This window comes from Vidua chalybeata, chromosome 5 (genome assembly GCF_026979565.1).
Source record: "Vidua chalybeata isolate OUT-0048 chromosome 5, bVidCha1 merged haplotype, whole genome shotgun sequence".
Taxonomy (NCBI): Eukaryota; Metazoa; Chordata; class Aves; order Passeriformes; family Viduidae; genus Vidua; species Vidua chalybeata.
The window spans coordinates 59,777,623-59,797,896 of NC_071534.1; the positions used below are offsets into that span (position 1 = coordinate 59,777,623).

The following is a 20,274-nucleotide window of genomic DNA, read 5'->3' on the forward strand; positions in this document are numbered from 1 at the left end:
AGTAAAACATTTGGGAGAGTAAACAGGTAGGCACTGAGATTTCTTTTTGCTTTTTAATGTTTTCTTTTTGCTCTGAAAGTCTGTGTTTAATTACTGAAGTAAAATGTTCTCTTAATTTTGAGATGGAATCTATTTGGTATTGTGTATCACCCCACAAGGCTTACATGTCAGTGGAATGGCAGGGGTTGGAGAGAAATATCATATAATTATAAAGATTTACAAATGTATGATCTGCTTGATTAGGCCAGCTGAAGCTTTAATGCAAATTACTAGTATAGAAATAAACTGTAAATTTAATGATTTTTGTGAAACAGAAAAGTCACAATAATAATTTTTCTCATTGATGCTCTAACATGCACTGTTTTTTTGTTATTTCTCTACCTGTCATTCTCTCATTCAGTTTTTTCTCTTCCCTGTGTAGACTGACAGAAACGTGACAGTTGTTCTGCTCAGTGAAATAGTGTGGGAACTGTTCCGTCCAAACATGGGATGCTTTGAGCCATTCACCATGTATTTTCCAGATTACAGCATAGGTAAACTAATTTTAATCTGCTTTTCAGGGATTATATAACACTTTGTCAAAGGACATTCAAAGGTTTTTTCCAGGTTTATCAGTGTGCCTTTTACAGAACCCAGAATATGTAATAGCTATTGGAATGTTGAAGTCTATATTCACACAACCTGTAAAGGTCTTGTCTTTTTCTACTTGCCAGAATATCTCAAAGTAATGTTTTGATTCCATTACATTTGCTGGTTCTTCAAATCATTGTAGATTTTAGTTGATTTTGTTGGTGTTTTGTTAGTGATGGTTATTGTTTGTTTTTCCACAAATGTGGTCGATTTATTAAGTTGGCTTGAAAACAGCAAAATTTATTTTTGTTTAAATAGGACATCTACAGAAGATCTTGTCTCAGAATCATCCCCCAGAATATTCTGCAGATTTCTATGCTGCATATATCAATATATTGCTTGGTGTCTTCTACATGGTCTGTAGAGACCTGAAAGAACTTCGGCACCTGGTGAGATGAGCTTCTTTAGAGTTGCTGTTTTGTTTTGGGATGTCTTTTGCCAAATGAGTCTAGATTTATTGTTGAATATGGACAAAAGGAAAATTAGAGTTTATAGAATGATTTGGGTTGGAAGGGACCTTAAAGGTCTAGTTCCAACACCCTGCCATGGGTGGGGGCACCTTTCGCTAGACCAGGTTGCTCAAAGCCTCATCCAGCCTGGCCTTCAAAACTTCCAGGGATGGGGCATCCACACTTTCTCTGGCAGCCTGGTTCAGTGTCTCACCACCTTCACAGTAAAAAAGTCTTCCTTTTATCTAGTGTAAATTTGCCCCTCTAACAATATGTTAGTTTAAAATGTAGTTGCCCTAAAAATCCATAACAAAGGTTGCAGTTGTTTTGGTGGCTGTAAAGGGCTTCCAACTTTTGTGTAGTTTTCTGGTAATAAATGGAAAGTATTTGGAAAAAGGCGTTTTAACCTTTTTGGGCTTAATCTTTTTAATGTAATAGTAAAAAAGCTTAACCGAAGAAAATTAAGTTACTTGATGGTGACATTTGTATAAGCTTAATAACAATTACAAACATTATCTTAATCCAATTATTATTGCATTAACTGTACAAGGAAGTTTTACAAGTTTGATCTGATCAGTGAAGAAATTGTTGCTCAAGAGATGATCTGAATGTTCTGCCTGTGTTTCCCTCAGGAAAACTGAGCTAAATTTCAGCTGAACATATCTGGTAACCATGCAGGTTTTATATCTAAATGAGGTTGCTGGAGACTGAAACATACACCAGGGTCACAGTTCTTGCAGACATGTACTTGAGTAGCTCTGCTTATGAAAATTTCAATAGATTTAGATGCTCTATGGCTTGTGCAACACTATGAAAACACTTATGTGATTGCACCCTAAATTCTTTTTGTGGTTGGCAAATCTCTTCCATAAAAGATAGTGACAGACACATACAACTGAATGCAGGCTTCTGAACTCCTTTGTATCTAATACAGACTCCTAAATGTGCATGCTGTTATGTGTGATTATTAATAATGTATTCTGGAATTTTATTAGCTTTGTATATGGAAGTGACACTTTGAGATTTGTGTATTAGCACACAGGTTTATTAAAGTGCAGTAGGACAAAAAGAATGAAATCTGAGGATTAATATTTTACAAAATTCTGTGTGATATTGATTTAAACATTTTAGAAGAAAGTAGATTATAGGGCTGTCAAAAATCTCTTAATCTTACTCTTGGCAAAAGGATTTCATTTGCATATGGAATATGTTAGCATATTTTTAAAATAAATAAATAAATAAATAATTTCTGCTTGTGTTTAAGTCTGCTGAACTTCTCCTGGAATGGAAAGTTTTATCTGAAAATTAAGGGAGTAAGAAAAGTTCATGAAAACGTTTTTATTGCATTTATAATGATAAATTACTATGTCAGTTTAAAAAGTGCAACCTCTGAGTACGATAAACAAATCTTGCTGAGCTTAAAGCTGTGTAACCTGTGATAGATTACTTCTGTTTTCATTTCATGGTACAGAAATGATGCCATGTTTGACAGTATAATGTTTGTAAGCAAGTGGCATAATTATTGACTTAAAAGGGTTTGTTGACTTTGCAAAGGAATTAATTAGCATGCTAGTTATACTCTATACCTGGATCAGATACTTTAATGTTCCATTTTTGCTTTCTGTAGGCAGCGCTCAATTTTGCTAAATACTGTGAACCAGTGGTCAGAGGGGAAGGTAAGGCTGTGTCTTCAGTTTGAGTGGGTGTATGAGCGCGCAGGTGCTGTTCCCTGGGTTTTGGTGAAGACTTTGCTCTGATCCTTGTGCTGTGGTCACAGCAGCGTTGCCTACTCCAGTTGCACCCAGTCATTAGCACTTGCAGCAGAAGCAGTACGTGGTATTTGGTGGTGGTGTTTCAGGAAACAAAGATGGAAATACCCTGAAAATTTTCCTGCTTCCTATAAATCTTTCTCCTCACTCAACCATCATGACTTTGACAAAGTAATAGGATAAGTTTTTTTTTTGTCAAGACTAAGAAGAAAGAAACCAAGAGGAGAGGTTTTGTCAAACTGACATAGGTTATCTCAGAACTTAGAGAAACAGGCTTGTGTGGCAGCATGCGCTTGCTGAATGGATGGCGATGGTGCATCATACTAAAGCAGCATATCAGAGTCGGGATGTTAGACTGTGTTATACCTGTGACTGTTCAGGTGTCAGGGACGAGTTTTAGTGTTGTATGAGTTAAATGTTTAACAGAGTTGATTCTGGCTTGCTGCAGCAAATGAACGCGACACCCGCAAACTCTGGAAAAATATTGAACCTCATTTGAAGAAGGCAATGCAGACTGTTTATCTCCGGGAAATATCCAGGTAATTTGGAGGGCATAGGCTTTTTTGCTTTGTTGAGGTTGCTGTTTTTAACAACCTTCCTCTCACTGTGTTTCATGGCTAGTGTTTCTTTTTTGCTAGATGTAATCTTTTTTCTTTAATGTGCGTTTCTTTCTTGCCATATAATGTTAGAAATAGTGTATCTCAGGAGGAGATTTAAACTAAGTGGTATTTGTATCATATAATAGATTCAATAAGTAAAGCAGTGGCAGCAGGTTTTGTTCTCCTTTACACTGATGCTAGATCCATTTTCTGTAATGTATGAAACTACCAAGCATGAGAATCCATCACCAGAATATACAGACACAGTTTAAAACACACTGCTGTATGTGTTAGCTTGCCAGATACTCACTGTACCAAGAATGTGTGCAAGCCTCAAAATTCTTGAGACATTACAGATTTTGAGTATCTGTGTTTCTTAGCTTTGTTTGATAGAGCTAGGTTTGTTTTCTGACTGTGCTTTCTGATCCCTTATTTTCTTTTCCAAGGGCAAATTTTTTCTTATATGGAATTGTAATTTTTGACAGCGTTAAAATCTGGTGTCCTATTAATGGCTATTGTTCTTGGTATTGTTTTAGATTCCTTGTTTATTTTGTAAGCTGCCAGACCGCTAGAAAAAAAGGATCGTGATGTTTATTCACAGTGGTAATAACTGGCTTAGGTTTAATGTTCTCTCCACCTTTGAGTGATTGGTGTTACACTATGTAAAGAGAGATCATTCAGTATTGCTTGGTTTCTTTATCTAGTAAAAACATACTGATTTCTTTCCTTTCAATGTCGTTGAGGCTATAGAGTATTCTGGTCACAATCTGAGTGTATAGTAGAAGTCTTTGCTAATGTTCTAGAGATGTGATCATTCCTTCAAAAAGAGAATTGATTTTGCTTTGTTCAAGTTAGACTTCACTGTAGAATGCAGCATTTTACTGTTTGGCTGAAATATATATTTATATTCAGTATTGATCTTCATTACACAGTCTACTCGGGATCTTCCTGACTTTTTATATTGTGTAATTGCCTACTCTAATTAGGTTGTAATAAAAGATTATGATAGAAAATAGCTTGTGAATTGTTTCTAAATTAGTAATTTCCCTCTACAGTTTTCTTTGATTATAAATTTGAGCTTGACTTGACTTCTATCAGAAATTCCAGCTTTCTGCCTAACAGTTTTACAGATTTACTTCTGTGTGCCAGTAAATGCTTGAGGAATTAAAATCACTATATTGGTGTTTCTGGCCACAGAACTATGATTACTCTGTTTCTTTCTTGACCATGTAATTTATAGTGATAGAACTCTGCTATCAGCTTTTGTGCTATCTGATCTGAAAGGAAGATTAACCTTTTTTTCTGCCTGTAAAGTAGACATTGGATAAAACCTTAACTCACTGATGACTTATTCTGTCATGCACTGTAATTTGAGTATTACCTGAACTCCCATTACACTGTTTTTATAAGTTTTAAGGCTTATGGCTGATAAACTCTGCTCATGAGGAACTTTAAAAAACAAGCCAAAATAGTTACTTCAACAAACCTATCTTTTTGTAATCCCCTTGTGGTATACAAAATGATCCAAAATGTGGAATTGCTGGGAATGTCACTCCTTAAGGGAAGTTTAGAAGTGAATTTTTTTGCTATTGTTTAGGAAAACACCAAACTACTTGGGGGCATTTTTCACTGCCAGTCCATCTTGATGACTTCCATTGACTTCAAAATTACATTATGAAGTAATTATAGTATTTGTCTCACAAACATGAACAGTTATTAAGCAGATTAAAAAGAATCAAAACTATCAGTGTTTTTACTTTTTATGCAATTCTGCATTATTCTTGAAACTTGGAATGCTGTGGATATTTGCTTACTCATGGTAGTTGGATGGGAAGATACTGGTATTTTACAATTAGATCTTTTATGCCTTAATCTAACAATTTTTTGCTTTTTTTAAAATCAGATACATAGTCTGTAGATTATTAAAATTTGCGTGCAAGACAGTAAGACCGTGTATTTTTAATTATTCTCTTACTAACTGTATCCTAGGCAGTGTCACAAAATTAGAATATACCAAGCAGGTAGCTTTCTCTAAAAGACTGTCAAATACTACATATTTATGTATTTGTGTTATCTGTCTTTCAGCTCACAGTGGGAGCGTTTGCAGCATGATGGTGGAGAGCCTGGGCAATTGAAAGGTATCAAACACAGTAACTGTGTAGGGGCTCATAATGTGAAATGTGCTTTTGGTTTGACTTGGTCATTGTCATCTGAGAACATGTGGATGAAACCACACAAACAAAGCTACCTGCTGGTATTCAGTTACAATTCAGGGTAGTCATGGTTCTTTGAGAAGGTGTTCTACAAAGGAATATTTTTCCCCTATCGTATATATGAGGAGTAACCTTTCCTAATATCCTTTGCAGGTAAAAGCAGTTTTCTTTACATCAGTATTTCTTATGTCAGAATGGGTGAGGAATGGCCTGAACTCTGATGGTCAAACCTCTGTGTGCCAACTGGTAGAATTGTTCAAGTGGGGAGAAAAGAATGTTATACCTGGTGTATTGCACTGAATTAGCACATTCCTAAACAAAACACCTATCCTGGGTCCAGATTTCTTGCAAAGAGAAATGTCGGAAGTGCAAGTGTTCTCTATGTTCTTTCCTTGGACAAGTAGAGCTTTGTTGGTTTTATACTTTAGACAGGCTGGAGAGTCTAATTTTATATATTTTTCAGCCTTCATTTACAATTTAGGAAGGAATACTGAAATATTTTCCTAGTGATGTCAGTTGGTCATGGTCTTTTGACCAGTTTATATTTAGGGAACATTTTTTTATATTATTTGTCATGACAATTCCTTGAGATAAATGCAATCATCAGACTGTTTCCTATGTTTGGTTTATGATTGGTGAATTTTCAATATTTTTGACCAAAAGAGTTTGATTCAAAGTGTTCTTATTAAACTCTCTCCTGGATGATCATGAAATATTTTGCATCTGACAACCCTGTGAAGGGAGACTTAATTTTAAATGCATTTTCATAAGTGTATGTAGTAGGAAAAAATGTCATGTTTTTAAAACAGCATTTGATAGCAACATGCTTAAGAAGTCATTCTAATAAATAAAATTCTAACTCTGATAAAGGTATTAATCATCAAATAGTTCACTGTGCGCCGCAATATTGGCTGACCAGAAGAATGGAGAAAAACCAGATGTTTTTGTATTAAACTAAATTGTCTGTCTGCAAGAGTTTATTTGGTGTTGCATTTTATAAATAGCATGCAGTACAAGATAATCTCTTAATTATAAATGAACCTAAAACTGCTGTTCCTTTATGCTTACATGAGAGGAAATCATTACTAGCAGTCCTCTAGGATGTTTTTCCCTATGCTGTGGACCCTGAATCATAACTTTTAAACATGTTTAATTCTTTGATCTTTATTTGCTGATATTTGTGGATTAAAGCATAAGGGTACAGGTGCTTCACAGAACAAGAAACTGTTGAAGTAAAAACTGTAAGCAAAGAGGGCACAAGAGAGACCATTTAATGGTTTCTGTAATTAGCCAGCTGATGAAGGGTGGTTTGATGATCCTATTCTTATGCATAAGCATGTAAAACAAGAGCAGAGAACTGTAAGGGTAAAAATTACAAAGTAAAAGTACTTTGAGTTCCCCTCAAAAAGAGGGGAAGCAAATATTCACTAGACTGTAGTTCTTGTGGGTTTTAATATGTGTGTTTAATCTTAATTAAGTATACATGTGTACAAGGAGACAGAGTCAACTGGATGAAGTTTAAAATTTTTAAACATTTTCTGTAGGAAATAGAACAGTGGCTAAAAATCATTGATCACAGATGAACTGTTTATCGGAAGTGCAGCACTGCTGCTTTCTTCACCATGCCAGCCTTGTTCCCGGACAAGCTGTTTGGTGGTCTAGAGGAGTATAAAGGTTGAATCTTGAAAACAATTGCCACTGTATTTAAATATATCCCTTAATCTGCCTTGTTTGTCAGGAAAACTCCCTTAAATGAAAGTAGTCTGGAGTTATTTATATCTTTTTTCTGGAAGATTTATGAATCTCTGATGCTTCAAGTACAGTTGCTGAGAGTCTGTTAGCTTTGTTTAGCTTTGTGCCGGTGCGCCTTGGCCCTTCCCTGAGTTTGCTTCTGTGATAATGGGGCTGAGGAAGTCATACTTACTTAGTTATGGCACTAGAGCGGGAGAGAAGGAAAATAAAATGAATGCAGGGAAGTTTAATTTGAAGTTTGTGGATGTTCAGGCTGGGTTTTGGTTAACTCATGAACTGTTTGTTTATTTTATAGGACTTTCTGCACATTCCCATGTGGAACTTCCTTATTACTCCAAATTTCTTCTAATAGCTGCTTACCTTGCCTCCTACAATCCTGTTAGGACAGATAAAAGATTCTTTCTTAAGGTAACAAAATTCATTTCTTAATGCTGTTAATTGGATTCCTGCATACTGAATTTCATGGTTTAAAACTCTTCAACTATTTTTTCTGAGCTCTGTTTCTGTGTGGGCTTCGTTTGATTTGATGAGCAGCTTTTCTGTAGATCCCATACTGTGATTGGTAATGATCACTTAGTGATTTGAATGTCTAATAAACCCAAATTCTTCTTCATGTCAAATTATGTGTAAAGCTGTTATAGCATGAGCACCATGCTTTGCTTTTCTAAGTTGATACAGCTTTGTTCTGAAAAGATTTTAGTGGAGTGACCACAGTGTCCTTAGTTATAAGCCACACTTCAATTTCCAGAGTAAGGTACAAACCAAAACTGCCTTGGCCTTTATGGAGGTAAAATGACTTAGTGCACTCTTAGGTTTTTTATAGAGTTCTAAGTTTTTGAAACAGAAACATACAAGCAGTTGCTTTTGCAGGAGATGTGGTTGCATTAGCTGGTATGTGTTGTGTTGCAATTGTGGTAATGCATGTTTTAGGATGAATATATTAATCATTACTACCAACTCCTGGGCTAAACATTATTTTCTGTAAGTTCTTGTCATGTACATGTTGATGAGTTCTTTTCTTCTTTTTATCTTCTTTTTTTTCCTCCTGTGAGCTAAGTTGTGGTCATACTGCAGACAAGTGCTGTGGTGCCATTGATGGTTGTTGTATGTCTCTTCCTGGCCCAGGATCTTCAAGCTCCTCAAGCCTGCCTCATTGCTTCATTTTGAGTTATTTGATAAAATGTAGGTGGGAAGGCAGATATCAGAAAAGTGATTAGGCAGTTGGGCTTTCTATGCATTTTACCAGCTATGACAGTATGTATTGATATATGCATGTGTGTATAAATGTATGGCATTCGTGATGGATGGGTGTAAGCAATTAAAGAAGATGAGGGCAAGACAAATCTGTAAAAGTATTACTCCCTCTTCAAAAAAAAAGAAATAGGTACACATTTTGAGAAGTTACTGCAGTTTTTAGTGATGAAATGTTAGTACATTTTCAGTTTAAACTCCGGTATGATCTTACTGAAAGCTATAGGTGTTTCACCCTTCTATTTAGTCCCTTCCTGAGTGAAGGGTTACTTGTAGTATGTGTAGATAGGCAAATTTTCTTTATGGGCAAGCCTTATTCTTTGCACTTGGCTGGAGCATTTTCTTGGTTAGAGACTTTTTTTCTGAAGAAATGTTTCTACGCAGAAATGGGAAAGCATTCAAGAGTCAAGTCTGTAGAGCATGTTACTAAAATGTGCCACATCTTCCTTGCATTCACTGAACAACCTTTTCAACTTAGATTTTTCCTTTCTCCTTTTGTAGTATCTCTGGTAAGTTTCCACTCTTGAACATGAACTGCATTAAACTTTTGTACAATAAACATGAATTTCGAAGGTTTTTGAAGCAGGAGCCAGGAAGATTTCTATCATTGCTATCAGGTATTTTTTCCAAGAACTCATGAAGCAGAAGTCACCATTTTTCCTGCGAGTTATATGGTATCAGTTAGCCCTTCATCAGGTCTAAATTTGAACTTCAGAAATAGCTGCATCTCAAACCCCAACAGAACCAACACTCTTGAGAGGGTTTCAAGCTGAGTATTTTTTTCAGTCATGTGAACAGTAGAAATAGAATATGCTTTTTATCAGGTTTGTAATGAGATTCAGAATAGATGACAGAAAAGTATCTTCTGGAGTGATTTAACTGAGGACTAAAAGAAGCAAAAGGAATGCTAACAAAAGAATGGTCATTGAGTTGCTCATCTGCACTACTCTAGATGCTAGGCTGTACTACAGCTAAAAGTAAAGTCACAGTTTGGGGCAGCCTGGAATGCTAAGAGCCTGACAGAGCAGGGAAGTGATAATTGGCACCACTGCTACTAGTTATGTGAAAATTCAAGAGCTTTGTAGTAGATGGAGAGAAAAATACGAAGCTGGTTTGGAAGTCTTTAAAACAAGAAAGAATAGGAATGTGTATACAGGAAATCTTTATAGAAAACAGCATTAAAAGCTAATTGAAAATTAACTGAATTTCATGAGATTTTGTGCTTGAACAGAAATAGGATACCATATATACCATATGGAGATCCCAGCATAACCTGTATAATGCATGAATGCAGCTTGTTGTGATCCATCTAAAGCATGCTGTGTATCCTCAGGCTGGATCACTTTCCCCTCTGAAAGGCCATGGTTATCACTGTAGTCATTTTTTCAAAGGCATGATAAAATGATTACTTTGCTGTCTCTAATTGTGTTTGATATGTATTAGCTGAATTAGCTATTTTCTTAAATCAGGCAAATCATGTGAATTGAACCTAAGCCCTGTCTACTATTTAGCTCTTCAGAAGTCAGTCAAGAAAAGCCACATTTGTTAAGATAATTTTGACAGGGCTAAGTACTGAGGGCCACAAATACTAAGAACAAGATTTTAAATACAGGAATTATTTTTTCATTTAAATGTTTGAGTTATTTTTTTCCTTGATTCATTGAGCATGCTTATAAGGTATATTAATAAGGTATACTTCTCAGGGCTATGGAAGAAGGAAAACCTCATCAGGTGATATTTGAGAAATAGCACTTAACTATGTTTAAAAATTATTACACCTCTTTGCTCATTTTACATCACTTACACCTCATCCTTCATGTCTCTCTTGTGTTTTTTGTTTCATTTTAAACCCATTCATTTGTAACATTGTTTACTGTACTTCTGCCCTTGTCTTGCCCTCACATTTTTAGTTGAGCTCCAAGAGCACTTGACTATTTTCTTTCAATAGTCCTTCCTTTGTTAAGACAATTATAAAAATGTGCAGCTTTTAATAACATTGCATTTCTTCAATATTCATCCCTAACCCTTTACCCTCTCCTCTTCCTTCCTTTTGTCATTTAGCTCAAGAACCTTGAACTAACTTTGTATTGTATTGATTAAATTCCTGGTTGTCGTTTTGCCAGCTTTTGTACCATCCAAATTCTAAAACAGGGTCAATAAAAGGTGAAAATTCTGGTGGATTTTATATATGGATACATTTTAAAAATTATGACAGTAATCATCTGTCTTTTTTTTAGATGATTGATGATATGAGGAGGATGGTAGCATGAAGTCATATTATAAACCAATTTTTACTACCTTATCAGTTCCTGAGTAGATTAAAAAAAAAACTTACGCATGTCATCAAAAAATATTAACATGTTGTATTTTGGCTTTGCATCACTTGGGACGCCTCTGTGAGGCAAGAAGCTAGGCAAGTGTAATTTTAGGGCTTATAGTAAGAATGATTCATAGTGACATCAAAGGCAAATAACTGGAAGTGTAGTAAAGAAGTAGACCTAGAGTAACATGCTACCATTTGTAGCGTATACATTCTTTATTGACTGTTTTAATTACCTTTGCTCTTGCCTGTTGCTTGCAGCATCATGGGAAAATTAGAAAGACCAACTTCATGAAGAAGCATGAGAAGGTATGTATTTTATCCTTTTAAGCTGAGCTTGGCAGCAAGTATTTTCTTTCCACTGTACTTGTGGGTTTGTATTACATTTGTGTGATTCTATGATTACATTTTGTGTCATTGATTACTGTAGAAACATCAGAACTGCAGAAATAACAATTTTTGGTACACTTATTTTGTATGCTACACATTTCTGAGATACAGAAATTTTTATTTTGTTAAAACTATAGCATAAAGTTTTCTCCTATAGCCATATTTTTGGGTACAGCAAAGTGTGTTTAATAAAGCTAGTTAAAGGACATCATAAGTGGAGTTGCCAAATATCAGCATTTCTCTCAAAATTAATTTTATATTCTTTAAAGAATTTTTATGCAATGATTTCTATAATGGGGGAAATTGAAATATAGGGATAAACAATTACAGATGTAGTATATAAATAGCCTAATTAGCTTCAGTTGGTGTGACCATGGGTGTCAATATACCTTTGCCCAGAGAAGCTTGACTGAAGACTGATTTACAGATGAGATTCACCTAACTCTAGTGAGTGCCTGCATCTAAAACAGTTTATAGCTTCTGCAGAGTCAGTCAATGCAGTCATTGGAGTGTAGGGTGTGATTTGGCAGGTTCTATGTTCAGGCAGATGAATTGCACCACAAATTGTATTGATTAGATTTCTACTGGCTATATTTGGAACTGAGGAAACTGGTTTGGCTGTCTGTTCCTGCTTGGCAGGAAGCTGACATTAGATGAAATAAATCCTTCCTTAAAAGTTTAGGTATAGCAAAACTAAAAGTCTATTTTGTGGTTCTTAACTGTGTCAGTCCAGAGGCTGTGGGGTTTTTCTTAACTGGAAAAAGTGAATCTTGTTGAATGAGGGGAAGAAGCTGACTTACCATTCTATTAATTCCCCTGTTGCTGATAAAAGCAGAATATGTTTGGTTTCTTTGCATGGTTGACCTGGAGCGATGCTTTTCCAGTGACAAGTGAGAGATCTTCCTGGTAAATCTGTTCTTGCAGGTGAAACTTTTTCAGGTGTCAGCCTGTCAGAAGATCAAATGTGTTGGTGTTTTTTTATTGGAAGAGAGTTCATCTTGTATATCTGCTTTAGCTTCAGTCTAGGATTTGTTTTGTATCAGAATTTATAGCTTGTGGCTGAACATGCTTCATTTGTAGAGCAACCAGAGAAGTTTGGAAATTATTTCTGCATTACAAAAAAAGGAAGAGGTTTCGTTCAGTCTTCAAGTACATGCTATAAAGGTTGAAAATTCAGTCAATTGTGGTTAAGGAGTTTGTCCTTTTTGTGCAGATGAGTTTGTTCTTTAAAGAACTCTTGGGGTTTTCATTCTTGTTTGTGAAATTTTGGAATGTGAATACACAGCTTGCAGTTGTGGGGTGGTGAAGGGCTTTGGCCAGGTAAACAGAGGGAACATGAAACTGGCACTGCAGCTAAAAAGCATGAGCACTCATAGTGGCAACTGGGGAAAAGCCTTTTTGAACAATGAATGTATTGCCTTGGTGGGTAGGTGATAGGGGGCATACAGAGTTGATTTGATGGCTATAAAATGTTGTGACCAGATTTCTGACTGGAACGTGACTGGAAGACTCTAGAAGAGTCTAACTCTTTGTTTCTGAGAGACGTTGAGTCCCTTGCATTTTTATAAATACTATCCTCTGTAGATTCTGCTTTATTTCTTTGCAGAAGATATGTAAAATTCTAATTCCTAACCATGTTAGGTTGGAACGAATTTCTAAATCATTGTTATTCTTCCAAGAACTTATTCCTTAGAATTAACTCTTCTGCTTTTTCTAGAATGAAGCATTTCTTTTAAATAACTTGTAAGTTTCAAGCAGTCTTCTGTCTAAATAGAGAACAAGAAATTTCTGAAGTAATTGTGTATACAGAGCTTCAGAGATTACTCCATGCTAACTGCTTGGAGTGCACTGGCTTTAATTAGTCTGTTTGTTTGTTGACAGTAAAGAATATGTTTTACAGAACTGGCATGTGTAGAAGTAGAAGGGCAGGTGATTGTACAGTTCATAACTTATACCACATCTGCATTCTGACTGAAGATGCCATGCTAAAATCTTGGCTATGTGTTTCCATGATTTTTCACACTGCATGCTTTGTTAGCCAAGAGGTAGCTTTGGGGACACCTCCTGGATTTGAAAAGTTAAAACATGTATTGGAAATAACTCTTGGTTTTGCTGAAGAAATGAGTGGTTGTGTTTTCCTGATGGCTAATACCACAGAGGTGCTGGTGGTATATTTAAGATGTTCTTTCCCAGAAGCATTTTGAAGCAAACTTTCCCTTGAAAACCCTCTTTAATCTTGGCTGCTCTGCTAGTAAGAATAAATCAATGTACACTACAAAAAAGGCAACTGGATGTCAAAGTAGAGAGAATTAAATGCAAACTTCAAATAAAACAAGTATTACCCTTGTAAGAACTTTTGGAAGTGTGGGTCATAAATCTCTGTAGTCCTAACTATGCTGCCTGAGTTGGAATACTGCCCAGTTCTGCCTTATAAACTGTACGTCTCTTTTTTGCAGAACTGGTTATTTTGAAAATGCTTAGCATTGAACAATCAAGACTTTGTATTTCTTTGAATTCAAGCGAATGCAATGTTACTACATACAATAATCCATAATGCCTAAAATGGCAATCAGTGTCAGCTGAGGTGTGAGGTGTGCACGATGCAGAAGAGCTCTGTAGATGCGAGGTTGAGCAAATCTGCTGTGTTCTGATAACACAGTTGCCTGTAGCTGGACTGGTAGCTCATTATACAGCAGGTCCTACCAGCCAAGAAGCTGACCTTGGGCTCAGCCATCTGAACTCTTTGTTTTAACCAGCTGAACCTGTAGGAGGCATGTGCACTGTGAATGTTATACTCTGCACTCTTTGCCTTGCCTCTGGAATACTCTGTCCAGTTTTGTCCTCCTTCTTTGGAAGAAAACTTTAAGCTCCCTACCAGCACAAGCCATTCTGTGATTCTTTGGATGCCATAAAACGTAGCCTTTCTTCTTTATTCCTTGGATTCAGCAAGTAAGTGTATAAATCCAACAACCCAAGTAAGTGTATAAATCTACTGACAGGAAATTTGGCATAAGATCCTCTGTTAGAGCTCAGAAATGTTCCTGTTTGTTGTGCAGTTTGAACACTTGCCATATTAAATAGATCTTTCTTTCTATATATTGATCAATAAACATGTATTCACTGTTCTCCATAATGTGTAAGTAGGCTGTATGAAAGACTACTGTGAATCATAGTGCCTCCCTTTTGGCCATAGAGGCCAAAAGAATAAGAATAACATCATGTAGTACTCCAGGGAATTAAGAAGTGGATTAAAAAATGTTTCTGTTGCAGACCAGCAATCACCTACTTGGGCCAAAGCCATTTCCTCTGGACAGATTGTTAGCAATATTATATAGTATTGTGGACAACAGAGTTGCTCCAACTGCAAATATATTTTCCCAGGTGAGTGTGTACTTACTTTTTTATTAGTTTTTTAGTATCTGGAATTCACCAAGCTTTAAATGTTTTTGGTAAGTCAGAATTCTAATTAAATGAAATGAAAAAACGACCACAACAGGTAATTTAAATTAAAGGTCCAAAGTAATATTTATCTGTATTATTAGTTGTGAATCCAGTACTTTATCTGTGTAAACCTGCTAATAGATAACTTTTCCCTGATCCTGGTTTGTGGTCTGTACTAATCAGTTCCTTGGTTTTTCACTGAAATCTGTAAGCCTGTTTGCATTTCAGGTTAGGTGTATAAATGTTCACTGTCCCGTGGCCAAAATTAGTCACATTGTAACACACATTGCTACAAAAATGTAGTGGTGAAGAAGAAGCCGAGGGAATAAGGTACTTACAGATGGACAATGTTTGCTGTGGTACATGTACCTACGGTTTTCCATTTGGACAAAATTTAAGTCTTGCAGAGAAGAGCGAGTATCCCATTTCACTAGATGGCAGCATAGCTATAGAAGTGAGTGGAATTAAGTAAATCCAGTGTTTTCTCAAGACCTCTGGGTTTGTCAAGTGTGTATTGACCAATGCTGTATAAGTAGAGATGATTTTCTACTATCAGCTTGATTCTTGGATAACATTTCCACCTTAGAAACTCTCAATTTCTTCTTTCCAGTTGTAATTAGGTTACTGAAATATTTTCTACCTTTCCTTGTTAGCTATCAAATTTAACCAAGTAATAGTTCAGTTTATTGTCTGCATTCATGTAAAGATCTAGGAACATATATGTTTGTTTTTTAGGTTATCTTTGTGTCCTCTTACTTTTGGCTATCAAAAGCATTTTGGTATACACTGGATATGAATGTATTACATAGCAGTACTTTACAATATATTTTCAAAATTAGTGTAGCTGCATATTTAACAGGTATTCCAGGTAAGAGAACAAATGTCATTATTCCAATGTACAGTTAAGTAGTACTGAAGCCACAATATTTGCATATTACAGTTCCAGTTTAGGCTAAATTACAGAATGAACAAATTCAATGAAATGCTTTGTTCTGATTCACAGTTTGCACTAGGTGGCAGTGTTATCAAAGAATAGTTCTAATTCTTTATTTTCTGAATATCTGGAGATTAAGCTATACAAATATAAAAAAATTGTATATAATCTTAACTGGGTTAGGACAAAGAATTTGAAATTAAATATGTTTATACAAAAATAAGATTTTATAAATTATTTAAAAGTATTTTTAGCTATAAAGCAATTTTTACATTAAATTTTAATTAAAAATATTGAAGTGTCCACTGCAAAGTAATAAAAAATGCAACAGAATTTAAAATAGGTTAGGCAAGTAGTTTAAACTAGGCATAATATTTAATTGCTTTTCTTGAATAGTTTAAAACAATTTGTATTTCAATGATTTTTGTCATTGATTGTTCTGTAAATATATTTCTCAAAGTAATTATTTAGGAGCTGGCTTATCCTTATCAGTATTGATACATTTTACTGTTAGATAACACAACCTTAAATTTTTTTGTTTGTGTGATCAGCATGGAAATAATAATAAAATTATACAGAAGGTTAAAATGTTTATGTCAAATATTTGGCTTCTTAACTGATTCATGATTAATTTTATGTGATCTTTAATTTGTAAACTCAAAGAGTGTACATGAACCAAATGCATATTTATTCTCCCCATGTACTATCAGAAAATAGCATGCCTTAGCTTTAAAGTTGGTCAACAATCACAGTCAAAATTCAAGAAGGACTAGCAGCTGCTTTAAGATCTGTCACTTGCTGATTTTGTGGTATTTCTTATTGGTTCTTGTTTTTCTGTATAGTTTCTATTCACATGAAAATTTTGGTTATTAGCTTTTCAAAAGTGAAACTTCTATGCTAATGAGCAGCTAAATTTCATTTTTCCTCTTAATGGTAGGTTTTATTGAAAATGTTTAGTTTTTCTTAATAGATTTTCAACTTAAAATTTGAATCTTAATCTTTTGCCTTTAAATATTATACTCTTTTAAATGGTCTCATACCTTTTTTCAAACCAAGAGTTAGTATGCTTGTTCTACAAGTGGGATCTTTGCAACCAACACAAAACTAAACAACTTCTGCTGTAACTTCTTGCTGAAATTAGGTTACAGGAGATACAATTGGGCTCATTCATTTTTGGTTTTCCTCACTAACTAGTACAAGAGAATAGCACAGGGTGGTGGGGGAAGCAAATTTCCACTTCTGCAAATGACAGTTTCTTTAGTTGCTCCCTTAAAAGTTGAAATTTCTCTTGGGTTTGTGCTCTTCTTAATCAAACTTTTCTCATGTCCAGTGAGGACTTTTTGAGACAAAGTTAATGTAAGGTTTGGAGGTTTTAATTGTAGCATCCTCATCTCAGTACATACATGAATTGTTTGTATTCATTTAAGATGTTTCCAGTGTTCATTTTTCTCCAGAAAATTCACTGGTTTTATTACTAATTTGTCACAATACTGAAGTTGTTTATTTGCTTATTTTTTAAACCAAAAAGATGGAGGTTAGAGAACTATTGATTTCTGAGGCATTTGAGAGGACGAGTCCTTAAAATATTTTTCTTCAGATATAATTTTGTGTAATAATTTAACGGATTGAAGATGATATTGTAGTGACCAATGGGCAGTACATTCTGTGCTGGGACAGAACTTGCACAGTTGATGGTCTCTTTGGATATATGGCTGAGCATGTGGCTGAAGTGTTTTAAAAGGTAAAACATGGAGAAAATGGTGAAAAGATGCAAGTGCGCCTTCACTCAGTGCTGAAAACTGTGTGACTCTGGGGTATGCAGTCTGCATCCTATGACAACAGAAAAGTCTTAGAGTTTCCTTACTCTTGGTACAACAGGAACAACCAGGAGTATTATTTGTGTCCCCATATGGGCCCACTGTGCAGAATAGGAAATATTCATTGTGTCCAAGGGCAATTACAGCAGAATGGAGGGATATAAAGAAACTTTGTAAAGCTTCCTGAAAATGCATTCTGCAAAGGTTCTGAGAGTCTATTCAGTCCTGGTTTGTATAAGAGTAGTATTGCATTTGAGGCTTCCCACAGAAAATGGACAGAAATACAACATAATGCTCTTCATAAAAATGTGCCTTAGTATAGGACACAAAGGAATTTATGCATAAAGCATTGGGCAAGAATTATCAGCACCAATTTAATTTAAATGAGGTCATTTTACGTAAGGGCTGTTCATATCACAGTCAATGAGCAAATAGATACTGTTGTTATGGTTTACAAGCCAAAATTAACCAATGTTTTTTCCTCTACCAAAATCATTCAGTAATTGCTTCTTCAAGTCAATTCAGTTCTCCTGACCATTTTTCATTTTCTAGACGTTTTATCTTGCTTCTGCTTTCTTGTGAAATAGCTTTTCATAAAGAGGATTGATTAGATCTACTTGTAGTTTTGAGCTATGATGTTATCTAAGGTAAAATGGAACAAAGCCCTTTATCTTGCATACTTTTGCGTATTTTATTTCAGGTAGTACATTCCTGAATATTTGAAAAAACATCTAGGATAACTTCTCAGAGTATATAATAGCTGAAAATTACCAAATAAGTAACTAATCAGTAACTTCAGTTCTATTTACATTTTTACTCTAATGCACTAAAAGTAGGTCATCCCAGGTTTGGTTTTAATGTTACTCTTTATATTTGGCAAATATTTTCAGGTAGTTGTATAGTTAGAATTTACTTCTGACTATACTGCATTTGCAATCAGAGATTTCTAGGAAGGGTGTTTATGAGTATATGGAGACACATCAGGTATTTTACACATGGTCTGTATTTCATTTGTTAGACATTTATTATCTCTTTGATGCTGGATCTGAGAAAATAATTTGAATTTTCTTAAGGGTATCACAAATTCATAGAACTAATTTAGTTATAAATGTGTAAGAATTTGGAAGCAAGGTTAACAAATCTAAAATTTTTCAATCTTTTGTGATGATAAATAGTGTTGGAAATTGTCCAAAGAGTAAGAACTTTTCATCTGAAATTAAAATAAATGCAGAGATGAGATTTTGAGTAGTCTGTTAAGTGCCAATATGATATGGGTGTATGAGAAACACATAAATTACTGATGTACATAACATAGCTCCAGCTGGAGGGAGCCAGAGGAATGTAGTTTTCTGTAATTAAGAGAGGGAAAAAGTGCCCTTTCTTTTAAGAATTTGGAGAGATTTGTTTTCTTTTTTCTTGCTTTCTTGTCTGTCTTACATGAATAGAATAGGGAATATCTAATATTCTTTATGTAAACTGGAACCGTATGAGGCAATTTACCTGCAAAATTTCTTTGTCCCTATTGTGGTGGAAGCATGCTTTATGACTTCCTTTTTCAGATGACAATTTGATGTTTAAACTGCCCTTTATTTGTAAATGGATAGCTATGGTAAAATTTCAGTTGCAAGATTGGGAAGATGCCTGGTCATCTACTTACTTGATTTGTATTATGGCTTATATATGTCAAAACCTTTCTGGACACTAAATATCCATATCCTCATTATAGTTCTAACTCTGTCACTTCATTATATTAGGTTCCCTTGATGTAGCAATTTGATAAAGAGGAATTTGATTCTATGATTCTGTAGTTCTGTGATTCGATTCGATGAATACTGTCAACAGTTTTTTTCAAATGGAAAGCACTCTTAATTGCTTCTACAAGCTCAGATTGTATTAATGTTTAAAAATAAGATGTTTTTTCATTCCACATTTGACAACTCTTGACAGAAAAAGAATTACTCATTTTTGCTAGATCAGCTGTATTGTGTTCCAGCTTTCCTTGCTGTTGCAGGGACTGCTCATAGGAACATTTTGCATCTGATTTTAACACTATTATTTAAGACTAACAGAATACTCTCCATTTTAAAAGTGAGCAGGTGAGTGAATTTCTACAGAAAAAGGTATGGTTTAAAATGTATGTTGTTCTCCACTGTTCCCTGAGAGGCCTTATTATGAAGAGTAACAAAGATAAGTGGAGCCATTTTATTTTACAGTATGCAAGAAATACAGAGCATATTCTTGTACTGTCAGTGCAGATGTTATATGTCAGTAAGTAGATTAATTTTTAAATTTTTTTTTAAATAAGTGAAATACTGGAAAAATGAAAGTTCCTGCTGATTCTGTTAAACCACTTTCCTTTGCTTCCCTATTACTCTGAAATTCCACAAGTGTTGTGCTTGTTATTTTTATGGATAAATGGGTAGAGTTATTGCTAAAATTTTACCTGAAATAATTGAGAAGTTCATAACAGATGTTAGCTACCTCCGTGTGGGGGGTGACTTTGAAAGAATATATTTCTACCCTGTTCTCAAATGAACTTTGCATTTACACCTTCATGACCAAAGTTTATATTGCAGTGTGATTTCTTGTTGCCTGGTTGAATGTTAAAAAAAAAACCCTTTCTATCTCATCGATAATATTGCAAACTGATTCAAGACAAGATTGAAGTGTATCATGCATCTGATTTTGCAGAGTGTCTTTGCTTTATGC

General features: G+C 34.9%; 1 protein-coding gene across 5 annotated transcripts in view; it reads left to right on the forward strand.

The window, feature by feature from the left end:
* ORC5 (origin recognition complex subunit 5) overlaps positions 1 to 20,274 on the forward strand; it is a 63,032-nt gene that overhangs the window by 11,959 nt on the left and 30,799 nt on the right. For all 5 annotated transcript variants that reach the window (XM_053942875.1, XM_053942879.1, XM_053942880.1 and 2 more), the window contains exons 6-13: positions 422 to 533; positions 889 to 1,019; positions 2,707 to 2,755; positions 3,297 to 3,387; positions 5,533 to 5,585; positions 7,708 to 7,820; positions 11,245 to 11,292; positions 14,644 to 14,754. In XM_053942875.1, coding sequence (XP_053798850.1) covers positions 422 to 533; positions 889 to 1,019; positions 2,707 to 2,755; positions 3,297 to 3,387; positions 5,533 to 5,585; positions 7,708 to 7,820; positions 11,245 to 11,292; positions 14,644 to 14,754 — 708 coding nt within the window. The remainder of the gene's footprint in view (positions 1 to 421; positions 534 to 888; positions 1,020 to 2,706; positions 2,756 to 3,296; positions 3,388 to 5,532; positions 5,586 to 7,707; positions 7,821 to 11,244; positions 11,293 to 14,643; positions 14,755 to 20,274) is intronic.